At 41.8% G+C, this 20,560-nt stretch overlaps 1 protein-coding gene across 2 annotated transcripts in view; it reads left to right on the forward strand.

Moving 5' to 3' along the window:
• Nucleotides 1–20,560, forward strand: part of pik3r5 (phosphoinositide-3-kinase, regulatory subunit 5) — a 171,967-nt gene that overhangs the window by 144,635 nt on the left and 6,772 nt on the right. For both annotated transcript variants that reach the window (XM_039739982.1, XM_039739981.1), the window contains 7 exons: nt 2,085–2,238; nt 3,940–4,065; nt 6,805–6,933; nt 8,896–8,989; nt 14,064–14,140; nt 16,427–16,520; nt 20,331–20,413. In XM_039739982.1, coding sequence (XP_039595916.1) covers nt 2,085–2,238; nt 3,940–4,065; nt 6,805–6,933; nt 8,896–8,989; nt 14,064–14,140; nt 16,427–16,520; nt 20,331–20,413 — 757 coding nt within the window. The remainder of the gene's footprint in view (nt 1–2,084; nt 2,239–3,939; nt 4,066–6,804; nt 6,934–8,895; nt 8,990–14,063; nt 14,141–16,426; nt 16,521–20,330; nt 20,414–20,560) is intronic.

Here is a 20,560-nt window from a genome sequence, read left to right on the forward strand (position 1 = left end):
GGTAAAATCCAGTCAGCCACAGTGCTTCTCTCTCTATTGCACCCCGACTCACCATTGGGTCTTTTCAGTGGTGCTGAACCCCAATGAGTCTAGTCATCCAACACTTAACTTTCCTCCCAGCCACCTCAGACAGTATCCGCTAGGATGCCCAAGGCCCGGCTGTGTCATCCTAGCACCGTTTTTCTGTGTCCGTGGAACGACCCTTGGAGCTTTCAGCCACTCCTGCACCTTCCAGTGCTAAGCATGAGTGGCCCATCCTTGGTCTCATTGGGACCACCAGACCACATTGCCTCCTGTCTACCGCATTGGCTTGCACTTCCCATCTTATTCCTTTATTCTCGTCAACCCATCTCCAGTTTTCTTATCCTCATGTCTCTTTCTCGACCTCTTCTCATTCTCAATCTCATTTTTGTCTTCTGTTCTGCCCTCGCTATCCTTCTCAGACTCCTTTTACACTCTTGGGGGTGCAGGTCCTTTGTTTAACAATCCATGGAGTGTCAATGAGGAAACCAGCTGAGCTGATCACATTTGCACATGAGTAAGTAATTGACCAATTTCTCCACTGCACACCATGTGGCCAGGCAGCCTTTCAATGATGTCCACCCACACCCATCAATCCTGAGCTGTACTGTTGTTAATAAAAAAAAAACCTTGCACTGCCATGGACCCCCTATGTACTTCACCGCAATCCAGAAGTTAGAGAAAGAATCCTTCCTCTCGCCAGAACAGAGCAGAAATTGCCAAGTCCAGTCGAACATTTGTTTGTGCTCCCTTTTGGTTCATCCCTCAAGTGTGTACGTATTTTGGTTACATAAAACAATTTCTTGCTATTTTGAACTCTTTAGACTTATCGTGCTTATACTGAAGACTTATACTGAAATGATGGTTAAAATAGTCCATAAGTCCAATAACCATTAAATTATTACAAACACATTACAGTATCCTATAAAAAAAATGCACATTACTGCCAGTCACTTTGATCATAGGGCGGCACGGTGGCGCAGTGGTAGTGCTGCTGTCTCACAGTAAGGAGATCTGGGTTCACTTCTCGGGTCCTTCCTGTGTGGAGTTTGAACGTTCTTCCTGTGTCTGCGTGGGTTTCCTCCCACATGCAGGTTAGGTGCATTGGTGATCCTAAATTGTCCCTAGTGTGTGCTTGGCCCTGTGGTGGGCTGGTGCCCTGACCAGGGTTTGTTTCTGCCTTGCACCCTGTGTTGGCTGGGATTGACTCCAGCAGAACCCCTTAACCCTGTGTTAGGATATAGCGGGTTGGACAATGACTGACTGACTATGATCATAAAACACAACAGAACTGGACACATAAGACAAGAAAAATTACGGTTGTTAATACCAGTTTTGTTATGAACAGGGAACTGTGAAACCCTGGCTAGATATAAGAGCAAACAGCAGGTCTTCACAAAATGCTCTATCACACTATGAAGCTCCAGAGAGCACAAAGGCATAAAGGAGTTGCCAGCGAAGACAATCCCTGGTGAGCAAAGTCCCAATGCAGTATCAGTAAAGTCAAATAACAGAACATAATATCTGGAAATCACAAAGCACTGAAAAATTGTACCAAATCTCCTAAGCGCTTGAAAAATGAACCACCAGGAATTGTGGGAGACTCTCCTGATATAAAAAATGGAGGGCAGTTCTTAGCATTGATTGGCAGGTGTCCCCACCTCTTGGGGGAACCACCCACAAAACACATGGAACATAACACATATGCATGACATTAACATATATAAATGAATCAACAAAAACAAAGACAGCATTAAAAAGACTTTAAACCCCAGCCAGAGGAGAAACACTAGCTGAGAGTCTAACAAGTTATGTGAGTGGTCTCTATGACCCCCACACAGCTCTTGTTCCCCCTTTCTGGGAGTGACCAGTACAAGAGGATAAGAATCAGAGAATGTGGAGTTGCTTGGACAAGTGAAATGCATCTTTCTTGGAAAAGCAATTTGGTTTAAGAGACAAACTGCTTTCTTAGTCATATCATATCTTGATTTAATTCAGTAGCCGGAATAGCATCCCATGATTGCTGGTACTGCTTAACGGTGCTTCCTACTTATTTCTTTCAGACTGCAAGAGAGCAGCTGCCCTCATCTTACCAGGTACTTTAAACTGCAGTTCTTCTATGTGCCCGTCAAGAGAAGCCTGGGCATTTCCCCTATGGGGCAGCCGTCCATGCCCTCCAATTTATTAGACAGTCCTTCCAAATCTGCAGCCCAGTTGGTAAGTAGTCAACTATTCTGGATCACATTATACACATGTATTTTTAATTATCTCTTTTGAAATAAATAAATAAATGGATATTAATAATGCCCTAACACGAGAATGTAGCCTCTAAGACAGGACTAATGATGCCAACATGCTGATATCCTAATTTAGGGATAGTTTAATTTTGTCGGAGATAACCCTGCAACTGAACAGAGAGTGAACAATATAGGAACTAGAACAAACACACACTGCTGTCTTGCTTGGGGACAACAAGCATTCTTGTAATTGAGTCACTTGTCACAGAATAGCATCTAACGTCTGCCACAGAGAGCTAGCAGGAGAAGATTTCACATTTTAACTTGCAGTCCTTTGGCTGTACATGACTGCTGAATTGTACAGGCAGGAATAATCGATTGAATATTCAAGTACGCTACACCTGGTTACACTATAGTTAAGATTAGGGTTGTGGGAGGTTTATATGACTTGAATAATGATGACCGTCGAGTAAACCAAGTTACATAAACTCAATTTTGATCATTTGTGTCATTCTTGTCTAGCATGGTGACTTTGTTACTCGACCAATGCACAGATACACACTTTATTAAGGTAGATAAGCTGATTACAGTCTGTCCGGCAGCTACTCTCTGTTACATGTGTTCAGAGTTCATCTATTGGAATATATTTTGTTATGCACGTAGTAATAAAATGCATTCAGTTTTTCATTCCAACAGTGGCACTGCTTTTATGAATCCCATTCCAAATGGCATATAACAGAGACATAACAATTGGACAGATAGACACATAGATAGATAGATAGATAGATAGATAGATACTTTATTAATCCCAAGGGGAAATTTACATAATCCAGCAGCAGTATACTGATACAAAGAAACAATATTAAATTAGATAGTAATAAAAATGAAAAAGAAAAAAAAAAACAAAAACTTGTCCCTTTAATAAAGGTGGATATATGTACTATGTATATATATATATATATATATATATATAGTGAGACATGCTCGGACACCATTAGACTGAGACCACATCTTTATCAAAGGGCACACATTTATTTATGCACAAATACCATAGTCCCGCACAACACACTGTGCTCCCAGCACCAATCATCCCTACTCCGGGCTTCTCTCTCACTGTCCGTGGGCCACCTTTCCTCTCCTCACAGGAGCTTCGTCCTGCTCCCACTTCCGACTCTAGCTCCCAGATTGTAGGAAGGCAGCCCCTTTTATGTTCACCCGGACATGCTCCAGGTGCTCGATGACGCTCTTCTGGCAGCACTTCCTGTCTTATGTCTTATGTCTTTTATTCTGCAGTTTGACTGGATTATTAAAGTCTCTTTGCCACAGAGGTGTGTGTTTATCTATAAAATGCTTAAGTGTATCACAGTTTCTCCAGAGTGGCAGTGTGGAGTGAGTTGCATACTTCTGTGACAATTTGTACCTGACTGTTGGGCCTTCTTTTCTTCATTCGCCTTAGGCTTTATATTGGATTAAAAACTTTACTCTTGGCCTGTCCTCATTTACTGCCATGACAATAGTGAAACATGAACATAGAGTGTGTATGGTAGTCACAGCAACAAGCCATTCCTGAGCAAAGCAGTCCAGGCCTGATGCAGCTGAAGTAGCATTCACACAGTATGTGAAAACAAAGAGGACTCTTCAGAGCTTCTTGCTCTAAATGTGTTATTTTTTGGCCTTACAGGAGTCCAGCCTTGCACTTCTAGAAGACAGCACCAATGACATCGCCCACTATATTGGTGCCCTGGACCCCTGGTACAACTGCAACGTTCTGAGTCTGCTGAACTTACCTACTGACGTCCTTTGCCAGGTAATAAGAAATCACAAGAAAGTGAGTGGCCTTGCATGTCAAAAGCATTCATTGTGGGTGTAATGAAGAATTATGTTGGTTCGGATTAAATTACAACCACTGCACACATCCGGTCAGGGATGAATGAAGATGTCCAAATTCTATTTATTAGTTTCTTCCAAACTTATACAATGTGAAGATATGGTCTAAATAAATAATAATAAACATAAATTAGCTATCCCACTTTCTTTCTTTTCAGTTTATCAATGTTAACATTAGTCATTTAACAGGTACTTCATTTATCCAGTAGATGGCGTACTACACCCCAGATAACATCAATATCGGAAATTACTAGAACGTTAAACAATAAAGCATTTACTCAACTTAAAAAGTAATTATTCTTAATAGATATACATATTATATACGAGGAAACGATAATACCGCAATTCCATAACAAACAATGTGAGAAACTCCATATAGCGTCTGTTCAACTGTACTTTAACTTCTTCAAACGTCAATATTTAGAAACAGTACTAAATATATATATATATATATATATATATATATATATATATATATATATATATCCAAATTACAAATGTAAACATATAAACAATATACTTTAAGGATAAACGAATTCCACTTACTTTATAATCAATTACACAAACTTTCACATTTAAACGAAGCTCCTACTCTACTGCTCAGACGCCACCAAACTAATCTAAATGTTCAAAGTGAAGCCCCGTGATTGGCCAAGTTCCAACTCACCACGGGCCAACCACAACAACCAATAAACCAAGGCGGAAGACAACTAATTAAGGGGGTACAACACATAAATAATATATTGCCTTTTCAACAGTGGGTAACTCCCCACCATCAGGCAGTTGTTATTTTATGCAGTGTGCTATAACTTCATGTTTGTAAAGCACAGAAGGCTGCGATACCACATCAAAATAATGAGCAAAGTACGGGCATCACGGTGCAGCCAGTGCCTCCCAGTTGCAGATGAATGCATCTGAGTCCGTGGCTTGGTCATTTTTGATGTGTGGCTTGCACATTCTCCTTGTCTTCCTGGGTCAACTTGTTTTTTCCTGACATGCCTAATATGTTCAAGTCCAATTTGGTGTCTCATGAGTGGGCTTGGAATGTCTCAACGTAGTGTGTGCATGGTCCCGCTGGAGTAGACAATGGTTCCCTACAAAGATATATGGAGGAATGAGTAAAATTAAAAAATGAGAAGAGCCCCAATAGCTCTGTAATGGGCTAGTGGAGTTATTTCTGTCATGGAGGAGATGTTGAAGGACATTGCCCTAGCAGATATTCATAAAGCTACAATCCAGTGATCACTGGCCTCTGAGAGCTGGTTATGTGTGAATGGACCATAAAATAAAGTGAAGGTCTCTGAGTATGATGGACACTTTTCTCATCAAATCTATGCCATACAGTTCGGTGGCACCTTATTGCAAGGGGCAGCTCGTTGACTTTCTAATATGAAAATGTCTGCAGAGGTCTTCCTCATTTATTCTGAAGTCAGACTGGATTATCAAAACCTCATCCCCCTCTCTTAGCCCCAATAATGTGCGTCCATCTGTAAAATGCTTAAGTGAGACTCAAGTTCTCAAGGCCTGAGGTGTGTCGTGAGTATCATACTTTCGTGGCCCTTTAGACCGAACGTTCAGTCTAGTTTCCTTTTCTTGAAGTGCAGATTTAACTTCATGCATTTTTAAAAAGAATATTCACTTGGTCATCATCCATTATCTTGAAACCAGTAATGGCGCACTGCACGATAACGTGGAGGGAATACACTTGACTTGAGCATTCCTAGTTTTCAGACTCTTCCTCAGTACGTTTATCATTTGTTTCCTTAGAGGTTGATGTGCTTGCTTCTTCCTGAGCAGCTCTTCTTTTCTCCACCCTAGCGGCTCGCTTCTGCTCTTTTTTGGTCAGCATCTTTTCACATTAAAACTGTATGTGTTGCAATTACTTAGTACATTTCTTTTATTTTACACTTAAGCTGGCACTTAACCACACGGCCGTTCTGCTGCCTGCTGCCGAGAGTTGATTCTACAGTAAAATAGAATAAAAATAAAAAGATGAATAACCTTGGAGGTCAATCATCACCCCAAAAGCAGATAGTAAAGGTCACGTAGTACATGTGTACCAAATTGCAGGTCAATAGTTCAAATGGTTTGCAAGCTACAGGTGATTTAAAATCCTGGACAGACAAATGGACAGCCATGGTAGCGTATTATATAAGACGATTTCACAAATTTTCTTCAATTTTGAACTTGGAAATGCAGGGAACACTCATTACACTTCTGCAAGTTCACTGACTTACCCATTTGAATTCTTGTACTCTCAGAAGTTCTACTATTGTGGAGAAGTCAATGGATTGTTTACCGAGCTGACAGGTCATTCTTGATTTTTCTGGAGCTGTAACAGTAAATCGATGCTATGGCCATGTCCAATTACACGACTTTTCAGTCAATCATTTTAGCGAGTTGGGGTCAATCAGTAGCATGATCCTGTGAACAACAGTCGTCCAGTCTGACACAACCCAGACACAGAGTGGAACATTCTCCTTTTATTTTACCTACCCTACATCACAGGACCGTGGTCCTGCCCGACGGCCTAATCCGACGGCCTGGGTTAACCGAGGGCAAGAAGCCATTCCTTCACTCCCGCACTTTAGTAAACTGTAGGTTGGCTCCACCCAGCTGCTTGTCTGCTTAACTTAACTTTCTCCTTCTTATTTTTCAGCAGGCATCCAAGCCTGAAGCAGTGTGCCAAAATGGTTCCAAGGAGAAGCTTCCTATTTTGGCAGATATGGTCCTGTATTACTGCAGACATGCCACTCGTGCTGTTCTGGTTCAGCTGTACCAGGCTGAGGTAGGGCAAACACTTAGGTTGATTTTGTAAAGTCACGGTTCAGAATTGGTATGCACATCTTCTTTATTTTGGAAAGAGAGTGGATTTGATGCCTCAGTCCTGCCTGATGCTGGTATTCCACAGGTGACTAGTAAATACTTGATGGAGAATGTGAGTGAAAGGGTATCTCATTTTCTTTTCTGGTCAGCTGCCCCAGTTGTCCATTTTGTCCACATTTATTGGACACTTACAAAGCAATCTAGATTACAATTCATTACCAGGGGTTGCGGTGAGTCCTGATAATTATTTGGTGGGACCTAAAGGCCATGCACAGTGTCAAGATATAGGACTGATGCATAAGAACATAAGAAATTTGACAAAAGACCATTCAGTCCATCACATCTGCTTGATCACCTAATAGCTAACCTATCCCAATGACATATCCATATACTTCTTAAAGGATGTTAAGGTTTCTGCTTCAACTCTATCTCTCAGTAGTTTGTTCCAGAGTCCCACAACTCTTTGTGCAAAGAAGTGCTCCCTGGCTTCAGTCCTAAACGCACTTCTCCTTAGCTTCCACTGATATCTTCAAGTACGTGATTGACCCTTACTCTGGAAGAATTCTGCTGGATCCACTTTATCAAAGCCTTTGGGGATTTTACTTATCCAGATGAGGTCCCCACACAGTCTCCAGGTTTAATTCTCTGAGTCTGCCACAGTAGGACACGTCCTCAAGTCCCATGATGCACCTGGTTGCTTCCCTCTGCACAGCTTCAAGTGCTGTTATGTCTTTCTTGTAGTGTGGTGACCAGATCTGCACACAGTACTCCAGATGTGGTCTCACCAGTGCATTCTATAGTCGGAGTATAAAGTCCCTCATTTTACATTCAACAGTTTGTGACGATCCCAGTCCTCTACAGACTCCCTCTTCCCACATGGGAGTCTGCTGTACCAACACCGTGAATAATTATGGCGGAGATGAGCTGACAATTTAAAGACAAATCTCAGATGGAGACAGGGGATGGTGGAAAGTTCTCATGTGCTTTTATTAAAAAAAACAATCCTACACAAAAGTAAAACCAAAAGTGTCCATTGTGTGGTGTTCAAAAAAAAACAAATCCATAAAATCAATGAAACATGGAGATAAAATCAATAACTAAATCCATTAAAATAGGTTATAATGCAGTCTCTCTTCACCTGATCGCAGCCCACCACCTTCTGTCTCCCCGGCTCACCCATCACAGGCGTTGACGGTGGAGCCTCTGCAGCATGAACTCCATTCTGCCGACCCCTGTCTTGGCTGGTGCCACACTCTGCAGCCAGACCGTCTGAGGTCGGCACGCCTCCCGTCTTCCTTTGCGCTCATTCAGTCGCTCCTTGGATCAATTGGGAGGTCTTAAGTCTTGCTTGCCCCAGCCCCTAGAGCACCTCTGCCTGCGCTCCATTCCGGAACCTCAGCTCGTGCTCCCTTCTCCTCCCTGGTGTCTGGATCATCTCCTATGACTGCCTTTTTCTGTCCTTTAACCTCCTTCTATTATTTTCTCTCTCTTATGTCCCCCATTCCTCTATGCCAGCCCGTATATATACATACACACCTGTCTCCGTGGGCGCAGCGCCTTAATCACACGCCGCAGGAAGCCAATAAAGCAATTGAGAACGATTGCACCCTCATGTGCAGGTGCGACTCGCCCCAACTACTTCATTAACTCCCCGCGGTCGTGCAATCGCACCCACGGAGAGTGACACGGCTTTATGGATTTAAACCTGGCCATATTTTGTTGTAGCCGCAGACCTGCTATACCACACAGTTCATATGATATAACTTAACATTCTATTGGCCTTTTTAAATTCTTCTCCACATTGCCTAGTTGATGAGAACATTGTGTCTGTATTGTCTGATATGACTGACAGGTGTCTATGACCCAGAACTGGATTAGGCTAGTTGTACAATTAAATTCTGTCATCTTTTTCTTCCACTCACAGTTAACTCTGGCTGGTGGGGAGAAGAGGAGGGAGGTGTTTATCCATTCACTGGAACTGGGCCACACTGCAGGAATCCGTGCAATTAAAGCTTCAGGTAAGATTTCACCAGATTTGAATATTTTAATGCCAGCTTGAATTTCATGAGACATGCATATATACATCCATCCAGCCATCCATCCATTATCCAACCCACTATATCCTAACTACACGGTCACAGGGGTCAGCTGGAGCCAATCCTAACCAACACAGGGTGTAAGGCAGGAACAAACCCCAGGCAGGGTGCCAGCCCACCGCAGGGCACACACACACCAAGCACAATTTAGGATCACCAATACACCTAACCTGCATATCTTTGGACTGTGGGAGGAAACCCACACAGACATGGAGAGAACATGCAAACCATGCAGGGAGGACCCTGGAAGTGAACCCGGGTCTCCTAACTGCGAGGCAGCAGTGCTACCACTGCGCCACCGTGCCGTCCTGCATATATACAACATTAAGAAAATGATGCTTTTGGGTAAAGTTTTATGAAAGATGTTTATAACCACAGACGCAAGTTTTTTTTTCACTTCCAACACCTTTCTTACAGAAACACCAGCCACAATGCCCCACTATAAATTCTTTTCCTTCCTCTACCTGGTAGAGTGTTGCCTGCTGCTTCCCAACCCTGACTCGGTTAAGTGAGGTTTTGGGCCCTCTTTTGAATTCAACCTGGGAGCTGCTTCCGGTGTCACGACCAGGTTATGTGGAAACCAGGGTAGTCCTCCCTCAACAGCGCCCTCTGGTGGTACCCAAAGAGACCAGCAGGGTAGTGTTTCTGGATTCCAACTCCCATGCCACCCTCCAGGTGTCCTAAGGAACACTGCCACCTGTCGTGTGGTGTAGTGAGCTACCCCCGGTATGTCTGTTCATCCAGTCCATCCATGATGGCTTACTGGCCAGGATGGAAGATGAATCCTTGCCCAGACAGGAAGCCATACTGCCCTTTATTCCTCCATGTCATTAAAGGTATGCGAAGAAGGGAGGTGAAGGTGGAAGTAGGCCAAGGAAAAGGAAATGCACATTGAGTTTACAACACAAACCTGAAGCCTTGGTGACTTGGTGGCTTTTCTGTTTAACATTCCAGGAAGAGTTCCCTTTGATCATCTCTTCTCTGTCAAAATGACCCTGCGGTGACTACCCGCTCACATTACATGTCATTCTGTTTCCTTATTAAGCTAAATGTATAAAGCTTTGGTACATTCAGACGAACATCAATGGCATGTAAATTTTATTAAACTCTCGGTGCTACAATTGGTGAATTGATTTTCAGTATCGGCTCTCATCTACGCACATTTCGTGGTTTTGGTTTCATTCTGCTTTATCTCTCTGATGAATATACAGTATAGTTTCTTATAGAATAAAAATGACAGTCTGTCATTAGCAATTGTGCTGCCCACACTTGCTGTTTACACGGTGCGCCTTTGGATTCTTCACCATTACACAACCCTGTCTTCTGCCAGTTTTTCTGAACAGAATTCTGTCAGAAATCCCCTGTGAGAGGGTAAACCTCTCATAACTTGTATTTGTGCATTTCAGGTCAGGTGAGAGTATCGCGTTTCTACAGTTGGAGTTTTGTCAGGTGAAATTCCTTGCCTAGGGCCACAGAACACTTTTACAAACCCCTTAAGTCTGCCAGGCCAAACACCTGACTAGTCTGATTATAGACGTAATGACAATATGGGCTAAAAGTACAACATTCATTAGTTGTAAAGTCTTCCCAATGCTGCACTTTTATCACCGCTAAATTCAGGCATAGGACTGAATGGAGGGCACACCAAACTTGTTTTAATATCATAGTCCTCTTCTTGGTACTCAAATGTGGCACTTGGTGCCACTGCCCACCTGCCAAGCTGTTTTGCCTGCCTAAGGTTATCTCTGATGGAGGATCGCAGGAATCATCAGGTAGAGGGGTCCTTTCATCTGATTGGCTGGCCCAGCGCTGACTCAGTTGTGAAATGACCAATAGGGCAAGGCAGCTTGTTGGCTGAAGTCTCCAGGACTCTGAACAAATCCAAATCCTATTGTGTGATATCATTTACTGTTGAATTCTGCTCTGTACTTGTAATATTTCTGTTGCACTATTATATTGTATCGAGGATTAGTTGTGTTCTGTTCTGCATATTGTTTTGTATTTTTCCCCCTTTTTTTGACACCCACTGCACGCCAACCTACCTGGAAAGGGGTCTCTCTTTGAACTGCCTGCCCCAAGGTTTCTTCCATTAGTTGTTTCCCCTTAGATGAGAGTCAAGTCTAGGGGGCTGTCGAAAGGCAGGACCTGTTAAAGCCCATTGCGGCACTTTTTGTGTGATTTTGGGCTCTACAAAAATAAATTTGACATCATGTGTCTGTCTATTGGACCCCCATCTGAAAGTGTGTTACAAATACATCTGCTCAAGTGTATTTCTGTTTATATTTAGAGGACTGGCTTATTAAACGACCTGCTCAGGGTTACACAGTGAGACCAAATTGGGGCCTGAGCTGTCATGGGTTAAAGTCCAACATCCTAGCCGCTAAGCCACACACGTAGGGCTTTGTTTCAGAATTGTTTCAGTGCTCCATTTTTCTAGATTATATAAGTCTTGATCTGTATAAGAATGTTCCCAAAAGTAATTCCATTTTTTGTTTTTTGGATTGTGTTAGAATTCCAACATCTCCCATGAGTGTTCTTGTGGTTAGAGACCTAATGGCTGGAGTGGTCCTGATTTATTTTTCTTACTCTCTTCATGCTCTTCAAAATATTTGCTGCCATCCTCAAAGATTCCAGAGCACTTTAGGGTTAAACTGATTCCCCACTGGATAAACTTTGGCACTTCCAAATGTTTTATTTTTAATTCCAATTGCCTTCTTATGGGTATAACTATAGTGGTGAAGTGCTTTTAAGCTTTGTAACAGTAACGGGTGCTTTTATATTGACCCTGATTTCCCTAAATGACATCAAGGAGGCCGAAAAGTACAAACATGATTTACCTAACTGTATATACTTGTGCATAAGTTCTCCCTTGATTTTAATATATAGTTTCTGCTATTTTATAATGTCGATCATATAAGTCGAATGAGGAAAACTCACACTATTGGTTCAAGAGATTACGATATGCTGACGCCCACCTGAGATATAGATAGATAGATATATATTTAGATATACTGTAGACAGATATATTGTATATATAGATATACTGTAGACAGATATACTGTATATAGATATAGATATACTGTAGATAGATATACTGTATATCTTCTTCTTCTTTTGGCTGCTCCCGTTAGGGGTTGCCACAGCAGATCACCTTCTTCCATATCTTTCTGTCCTCGTCATCTTGTTCTGTTACTCCCATCACCTGCATGTCCTCTCTTACCACATCCATAAACCTTCGCTTAGGTCTTCCTCTTTTTCTCTTGCCTGGCAGCTCCATCCTTAGCATCCTTCTCCCAATATACTCAGCATCTCTCCTCCAGATATAGATTTAAATATAGATATACTGTATATGGATATAGATATACTGTATATGGATATACTGTAGATATACAGTATTATAGAAATGCAACTGGTTCTTCCCTTCCCGGTCAGAGTGGTATAAAACCCAGGTTCCCTCCAGAGAAAGGCTGTCTATTTCTGTATTGCTGGTCTGAGCTGAGCGATGGACAGAGCACTCCTGAACAAGACCCACCGACAGACAGCTAAATCTCGCCTTCCAAGGCTGCTTTATTTGATCTTAATATGCTCTGCTTTGATCTCACCATTGAGATGTTTTTGTTTTTATTTTATTGGAATTAAACCAGACGACCCAGTTAGCATCCTAAGTTTTTGCATCCTTCCCCCCTACTCGATGACAATATGTATAATATTTTATTTAATTAATAGTGGTTATTTGTTGTATTATGTCTGCTGTGATCCTTCTATCTGCGTCTTTTACTGCTTGAGGCACAGTAGCACAGTGTTTAGCTCTGCTGCTTCACAGCTCAGGTCACATTTTTGGCCACAATAATTGATCCAACATAGTTGGCAGATACTTTTGTAGCCCTCAGGGACCCTTAAAAGCACCATTATAATCTACTCCAAACAAGTTTATTTGCTCCTTTCCCTTTGACTTCAATGTATTTCTTGGAGTTCGCCGAAGTTCCCAAACATTTCCGTGATTTTGTCAAACTGTGCGGGTGTTCGCTCATCATTACTAGTAGCATTTCTATCCATGACTTTAAAGCCAGTTTTCTGTGTCCGTGACCACACTTGTGTAGAAGCGCCTGCCTTAAGTAGGATTTCAATTCCACATTTGCTCACCCGTTTCCTTCTTTTTGTCTGTGACCTGTAAGTTGTGCACTCTGGTGACTCAGGGTTACAGTGACACAACATCCTATAGGAGAGTGCTGGCCTTATATTGTGCCTTGAGGATGGTGGGGAGTGTATTAATCACACAGCATAGCACACATACATCCTTCTGTCCCAGTAAGCGGCTCACTCGTGATTATCGAGACTTAAGATTGGCATCATTCTTCTACAATTGTTTTCTACAATGGTTTGGTTTGTGTCAGAGTGTGGATTTCATCTGAAATTTGTTTTATTTAATGTTCACCTGAAGCATGTTCTTATGAGACTTTATCACATTATACAAAGTACAAAGTTATTGTCTGTTTTACCTGCATTTTCATCACACTTTAAGTTAATGTTGTTTTTTATCAGTACGCTGCTGCTGGAGTATGTGAATTTCCCCTTGGGATTAATAAAGTATCTATCTATCTATCTATCTATCTATCTATCTATCTATCTATCTATCTATCTATCTATCTATCTATCTATCTATCTAATCCTGCCAACTACGCTAAACTATCTATCTATCTATCTATCTATCTATCTATCTATCTATCTATCTATCTATCTATCTATCTATCTATCTATCTATCTATCTATCTATCTATCTCTTTCTCTCTCTCTCTCTCATAGGTGATGGCAATTTGTACCTAAAACATCTCAATGCAATAATAAAAATCTGAGGTTAGATTCTGGTAGATGTATGTGACCTTTCAGTAGTTGTATCACCCCAAAGAAGACAGGAGTCCATTAGGACCTCTCATGATTGTACTTTTTTTATTTTCATTCATTTCATTTATTTTTCTTTCCCATGTGTCTCCTGCAGGTCCTGGATCCAAGCGGTTTGGGATCGACGGTGATCGGGAGGCTGTCCCATTAACACTACACATTGTCTACAGTAAAGTAAGTGTTAAGGAGACGGGAGGCACTGCGAGAGTCTGAGGGGTGGTGGGACAAGAGCTTGAAGAGAAAACCTGCACCTCTCAAGTGCTTTTAGAAAGCAATCTGTCTAATGGATATACAGTTAGGCGGTTGAGGGTGGCGAGTTAGTACACAAAGGCTTTTCCCAGCAGGACTTGTGAAGCCTGTTCCTTTGTTCGTTTTCTGATTGTGTTCATAGTGATGGTATTTTTGTATTTGTCGTCAGTAGTCTAGAGGAGTGACATATACCCTTCCATAAGAGCATTAAACCCTCACAGGGGTGTGAAGGCCTTCAGGTTACACTTGACTCAGCTACTTTCTGTATCTTTGAGTTTGGAAGTGTAAGTCAGCAGGCATAGCACCTGCACTTCAGAAGAGGTCATCCACCTTGAATCTAAGCCTGTTCAGGCCTGGTCAGTACTGGGCAGGGAGAACATCTTGGAAAAAGCTTGTGGTGCTGCTGGAAGAGGTGTTGGTGAGGTCAGCAGAGGGTGCTTGCCCTGTGGTCTGAATGCGGATCCCAATGCAACGGTGCAGTGGTGGGGACACTGTGCTCTTAAAAAGGCGACGTCCTTCAGATGAGATGTAAAACCGAGGCCCTGACTGTCCAGGGTCATCAAAGATCCCTGGGCATCTTTTGAAAATATTAGGGCGTATCCTGATGTCCAGGCTAAATTGCCCACCATGGCCTAGTCATTCTGGCCCCTAAACATCCCCTATTTTTTAATTGTCTCTCTCACCACTTCACCACCTAACAGCTAATGGTGCAAAAATGGCTACCGTCACCTTAACCGGGAGGTGCTACACATTAGTGGTGGCTGAAGTGGCTTCTTGCTCACTATGAAACTATAAAACGTCTTTAAGTAGTGGCAAAAGTGCTATCTAAATCTCACCAACCATGGAAAAAAAATCACTATTGACTCTGAATTGTGTCCGGACTAGAGAGTGTGGCCTTGTGGTGCAATAGATGGGCACCCCGTCCTGGGCTGACTCTCTCACCATCTACAGAAAAACCTCGTATGCCACGTCTTTCAAGTTTTCGGCAAATTGAGAAAATGATGTCGCTGATTTAATTAACGATCTCTAGATTTAAATTTTCCTGACCTTCACGTACACAATATTGTTTGTTTTTACCACGAATCAATAACACCTGCCATTGAAATCACGCCGTTGCAGCATTAAAGTCACGTGGTTATAATCCAACATTTTCATTGGTCGGCGGTCTTTCCTTATTAGTCAGTGGAGTTGCTAGATTTTTGTCTTGCAGTATTAAAATACTGTGTACATACTCGCTTCTCCCATCGTGCTATGACCGGAATGAAGACATATTTGGTCATCACCACTACCTTATAATATCAGGAAAGTCCTAATAACTCCAAAAATTTAAAAAAAAAACTCAATTTTGAAAAAAAATGGTAGTTAAGAAGTTTTTGATTGCACGTGAGCTCTTACCTTGTACCCTATGCTGCTGGGACTGACACCAGCTCTTGTAGCGCTACAATGGGAATAGAGGGGTTTGAATCTAGGGAATGGAGAGATGGGTGAAAAGTCACTTTGGATAAAATAAATGTAAATGTATGGAAAATGGCACTGACCTGAGCAGTACCTGTCTTGAAAACTTTGCAAAAAAGTCTGGCATGCTTATTGCATCAAGTCAAGGAACAGAGTCCATTTGCCTGTCAGCAATCATCAGTCCAAACTGGAACTGCACACAAAGACAAAAGCACAATCAAGGGGGGGGGATCCATGGAAATTGTTTGAGCCACTGTTCTCACCTACGTGACCCTCTGCCACAATCCCTGCAGGACCCTCTGCCCCTCCAGCCTACATGACCCTTTGCTCTTGGGGAGACCTTGGAATTTTTGAAGCCACCATTTCAAACCACATGGCCCTCTCCCACCGTAGTCGACATGACCCTCTACTGCCTGTCCTGCATGACCCTTTGCTTCTGAGCCTGTGTGTACTTTTCCAGATATGAAGTCCTTTTGTTTAGCTGCATTCAGGACATTTGAAACTCCTGGTGGTTAAACGCGATAAAGCAATTTACAATTAAAGCAATTAAAAACAAATTAGGGTTAGGTTTTGGGGTTAGGGTTAGGGTTAGGGTTAGTTGTGCTCTCCTGGCTCCAAGTGGACCTCGCCACAAGCCCTAGTTGGCACGCTACATTATTTTCATAAGAAACGTCTGTTGGTGACATGTGGTTACTCAAAATGCTCAAAGACACTTGGAATTGACAACTGAAATTGCATTCCTCTGTCCCCCACTAGGTGGCAGTCAGTGGCCGGAGTCAATGCATCACAGTGGATAAGGTGTGCACCTCCATAAACTTCACCAAAGCTTGCAGACGGCCGGAGGAGCTGGGTAAGTCGTGCTTTTTAGGTGATGGTGGGATAGTAGGTGAGGTGGAGGGGGCATTTACTTAACTGCTTGGTTAGTTGTGATGCTGGTAAGACAGTTCTATAGGTCATTAAAGAGCGACCTGTTAGAGGTTTAGTTAAATTAAAGATACTGAGAAAATAGTTGAGGCCTTAGGTGATGACAGCTACAAGGCTCTTATCTTCACAGGCCCGGTGATTATCAATCAAGAAGGATACAACCTTACTTTCATTCCATTTAAAATTGCATTGCCTTTATAAACAAAACTTTACTTACATACCAGCAAATGCAGTAATGATAAATAACAAAAACACTGAAACTTATTGCTTTGATAACTGTTCAAAGACTGCCTGTGAACGTCTACCACAGGCCCCTTTCACCACAATAGCCGCCTCAAGTTGCTTCAATTAGCTGTGCTTACTTTGTTAAGGTTGCGACATACGTAACATGAGAGTGATCAGACTGAAACACTGGGCATTTCAGACAGGAACAATTCCTTTCGATCAAAATGCCCACCGCCCTTCTGGTTGTGTGCCATTCCAACCGATGCGGACGCATCTCTTCTGCAGGAATCAAAAGGTACAGAACAGCAGTGACACGTGAAGGGAAAAAAATGACAACCTGTTAAAAAAAAAACCTCACCTGTCATGGTGACAGTAATCTAAAACCGAGTGCCAACGTGACGTCAGGGTAACTGCTGAGTGAAAAGGTCCTTGAATTTTCTTCTCAAAATGAATATTGTACTCATAAGAAATGTGCAAGCAACCTGAGCAAAGACCAGTGAGACAAATAAGCAAAAACCCAATCCGAGCACAACTGGTAGACATTCACAGAGGAAAACTGGTGAAGCTCAAATGGAAGTGAAAGGGGTCCCTGCGACAGATACTAAGGTGGGATTACCTGTTCTTAGGCAAGTAGAACCTTTGCTTATTTTAATTTCTGGATTTGATAACATCATCATTATTAGTTTCTCTTAATGGCTTTGGACAAAAGTAATTTCAGATAGATATGAAAGGCACTATATGTTAGATAGAAATATAGATAGATGTGAAATGCACTATAAAATAATTGATGGACAGATAGAAAAGGCACTACATGATAAATAGATAGATTGATATGAAAGACACTACAGTATATGTTAGAGATATAGATACATGAGAAAGGCACTATAAAATGATTGATAGATAGAAAAGGCACTACATGATAAATAGATAGATATGAAAGACACTATAAAATGATTGATAGACAGATAGAAAAGGCACTATATGATAAATACATTGATTTGAAAGGCACTATAAAATGATTGATAGACAGATAGAAAAGGCACTATATGATAGATTAATTTGAAAGGCACTACAGTATATGTTAGAGATATAGATACATGTGAAAGGCACTATAAAATGATTGATAGACAGACAGAATAGGCACTATATGATATATAGATTGATATTGATCAAGATCAACAGACAGACAGATAGGAAAGGTATTACATGTTAGATATGGCACCTTTTCTATCTGTTTATGTAACAGTACCTTTCCTATCTGCCTAAGTTAGATAGATATGAATGGCACTGTTTAAAGATAGATAGATAGATAGATAGATAGTTAGTTAGTGTGATGCCCAGGGCACTTACAGCCACCCTGACACAAACAGGCAAGGACACCAATTACCACCCAGCACACAGTTTATTTACAGTGTACAAATCAGCAACACACAACCCAATCCAGTCCCTTCTCTGCCGCCAGTCCAACCACCTCCACTTCTCCTCAGGCTTTGTCCTCTTCCTCCTGACTCTGGCCATTAAGTTGTAGTGACTGACTCCCTTTATAGGGCACCCGAAAGGACTCCAGGTGCCCATCGAGGTTGTTCCGGCAGCACTTCTGGGTGTGGTGGAAGCGCAGCCAAATAGGGCCCTGAAAACATCCCCCTGTCAGCCTCCTGTCAGTCCGGGGAAAAAACTGTCCTGGAAATACTCGCACCCCACCAAGTCCTTCCATGCTCAGCATGGTCGCTTCTTGCCTTGCGTCTAAATACTGTTGGGGTCAGCGGCCGCTCCCCCTTTAACTTAGACAAATACATCTGCCACAATAGATAAATAGATATGAAAGGCACTATATAATGATTGATAGATTGTCAGATAGGAATAGCACTAAATATGTTAGATAGGTATGAAAGGCACTATATAATGATAGCCATTTTATTTTTAAAGCATCTTTATTGTATCAAATAATATAAAACTATAACAAAATCAGAGCAATGTACATTAAATCATCAAGTCTTAATTCAAAGAAACTTCCCTTAACTAACTGAATTGCAAAGTAAATTTCTAAAGAAAACAATCTGAAGGTCCGTCCCCAACACTAAAAATCCCCTCCACCCCAAACATCTATTTTAAATACTCCGTCCTCCTCCATAGCACACACGGCACATTCTAATTTTACAGGATGACATAAACCTGACATCTTTGAAGTTTTTAATAGTACAGAACTCTTTTCGTTTCTTACAAATACTCTACCGTTTATTTGAATCACAGGTTATTTGTTGGCGGTCTTTCATCAATGGAGCACGGCGCCTCCTTGACTGTTACACGTTGCTTCATAACATGCAAATTCTAGTTTTATTCTTGAGTAACGGTCACTTTAAGAAAGGATAGATAGGTGTGTAAGACGGTATATAACAGACTGATATGTAAGGCACTATATAATACATACATAGATAGATACTTTAGTGGGCTCAAGAGAGAAATCAACATCAACTTACAGCATTTTATGCTGACGGGGTTTGACATATTTTTATCGATCACACCACAGTACATATTAATATTGCTGCTGTCATTCATATTCTTTTTTTATTTGCAGTAATCTTGGTCTGTTTTTATTAAATTCACTTCATATACAGTAACTAAACTAGTCCTAGCACTTTCCTGGCACGTGAGAACGTTTTCTTTAAACTGCTACAACTGGCGTAACTTCCCGGCTGGGTCACTGTCTACGTGCAGTTTGCGTTTCATCCCCAAGTTCGTTCATTTGGATGTCCTCACACTTCCCAAAGAAGGCGGTGTTAGGATGATTGGCACCTCTAAGCTGTATGAGAGTGTGCCACGTAATGGACTGGCATCCCACTCAAGGTCGCTTCTTGCCTTGCGTCTAAATACTGTTGGGGTCAGCCACCGCACTCCCCTTTAACTTGAAAGCGGGAAGATGAAATACAGTATATAGACGTGTGGATATTTGCTCCTGTGTATCTTATTTCAGTTGTTAAAAATATGGGGTAAGCAAGTTCATTATTGAAGAAGAATATTCCCAGTGCACAAATACGAGTGTAACATTTTTGATTCTACAAAAATCAGAGTGACCTAACGGCCATTATCATTTTGCACATCTGGGTCCCCAGTTGGTGAGCTGACACATGGTGACAGCTATGGTGAAGCCTGAGCTCAGAGCTTGTATTTAACACTAAAATGCATTTTAAGATGCCATCTTGATGCCGTACACACCAAATGCACCATTGGCACACTTTTATCACATAATTTCCAAGTACCTATTGGTGTACAGGACTAGTTAATAAAATATTTAATTCCAGTGTGAGAGCTGGCCTTTTGAGGGGGATGCTACTCAAAAATAACTGACCTAAGCCGTTAATCACAATTTTAATGAAGCCTAAACCTAAAATCAAGACAATGCCGTCTGAAATGAGTGCAGCAAATGGATCACTGAAGAGTCGAGTGAATTCTACAATTTGGTAAAGATCTCTTTGTCTGTCTGTCTCTTAGAGAATCTTTTGCTTCTTCTCAGATTCCAAAATGGAGTGCCTTCAGCTTACCATGATGGAAGTGATCAAAAGACAAAACTCCAGGTCCAGGATGGGTTACAATCAGGTATGTGCCACCCCGAGGTGAGGAGTGCTATGTGTTAAGCTGAGGGAACCTTGTGCCACCCAAAGAGTATTTCAGGGGATCCCAGGTAGGAGCATCAACTTCATTCAGGCAATCAGGACAAGATGCGAACATGCGATTTGGATGTCA

This window comes from Polypterus senegalus, chromosome 17 (genome assembly GCF_016835505.1).
Source record: "Polypterus senegalus isolate Bchr_013 chromosome 17, ASM1683550v1, whole genome shotgun sequence".
Classification (NCBI taxonomy): domain Eukaryota; kingdom Metazoa; phylum Chordata; class Cladistia; order Polypteriformes; family Polypteridae; genus Polypterus; species Polypterus senegalus.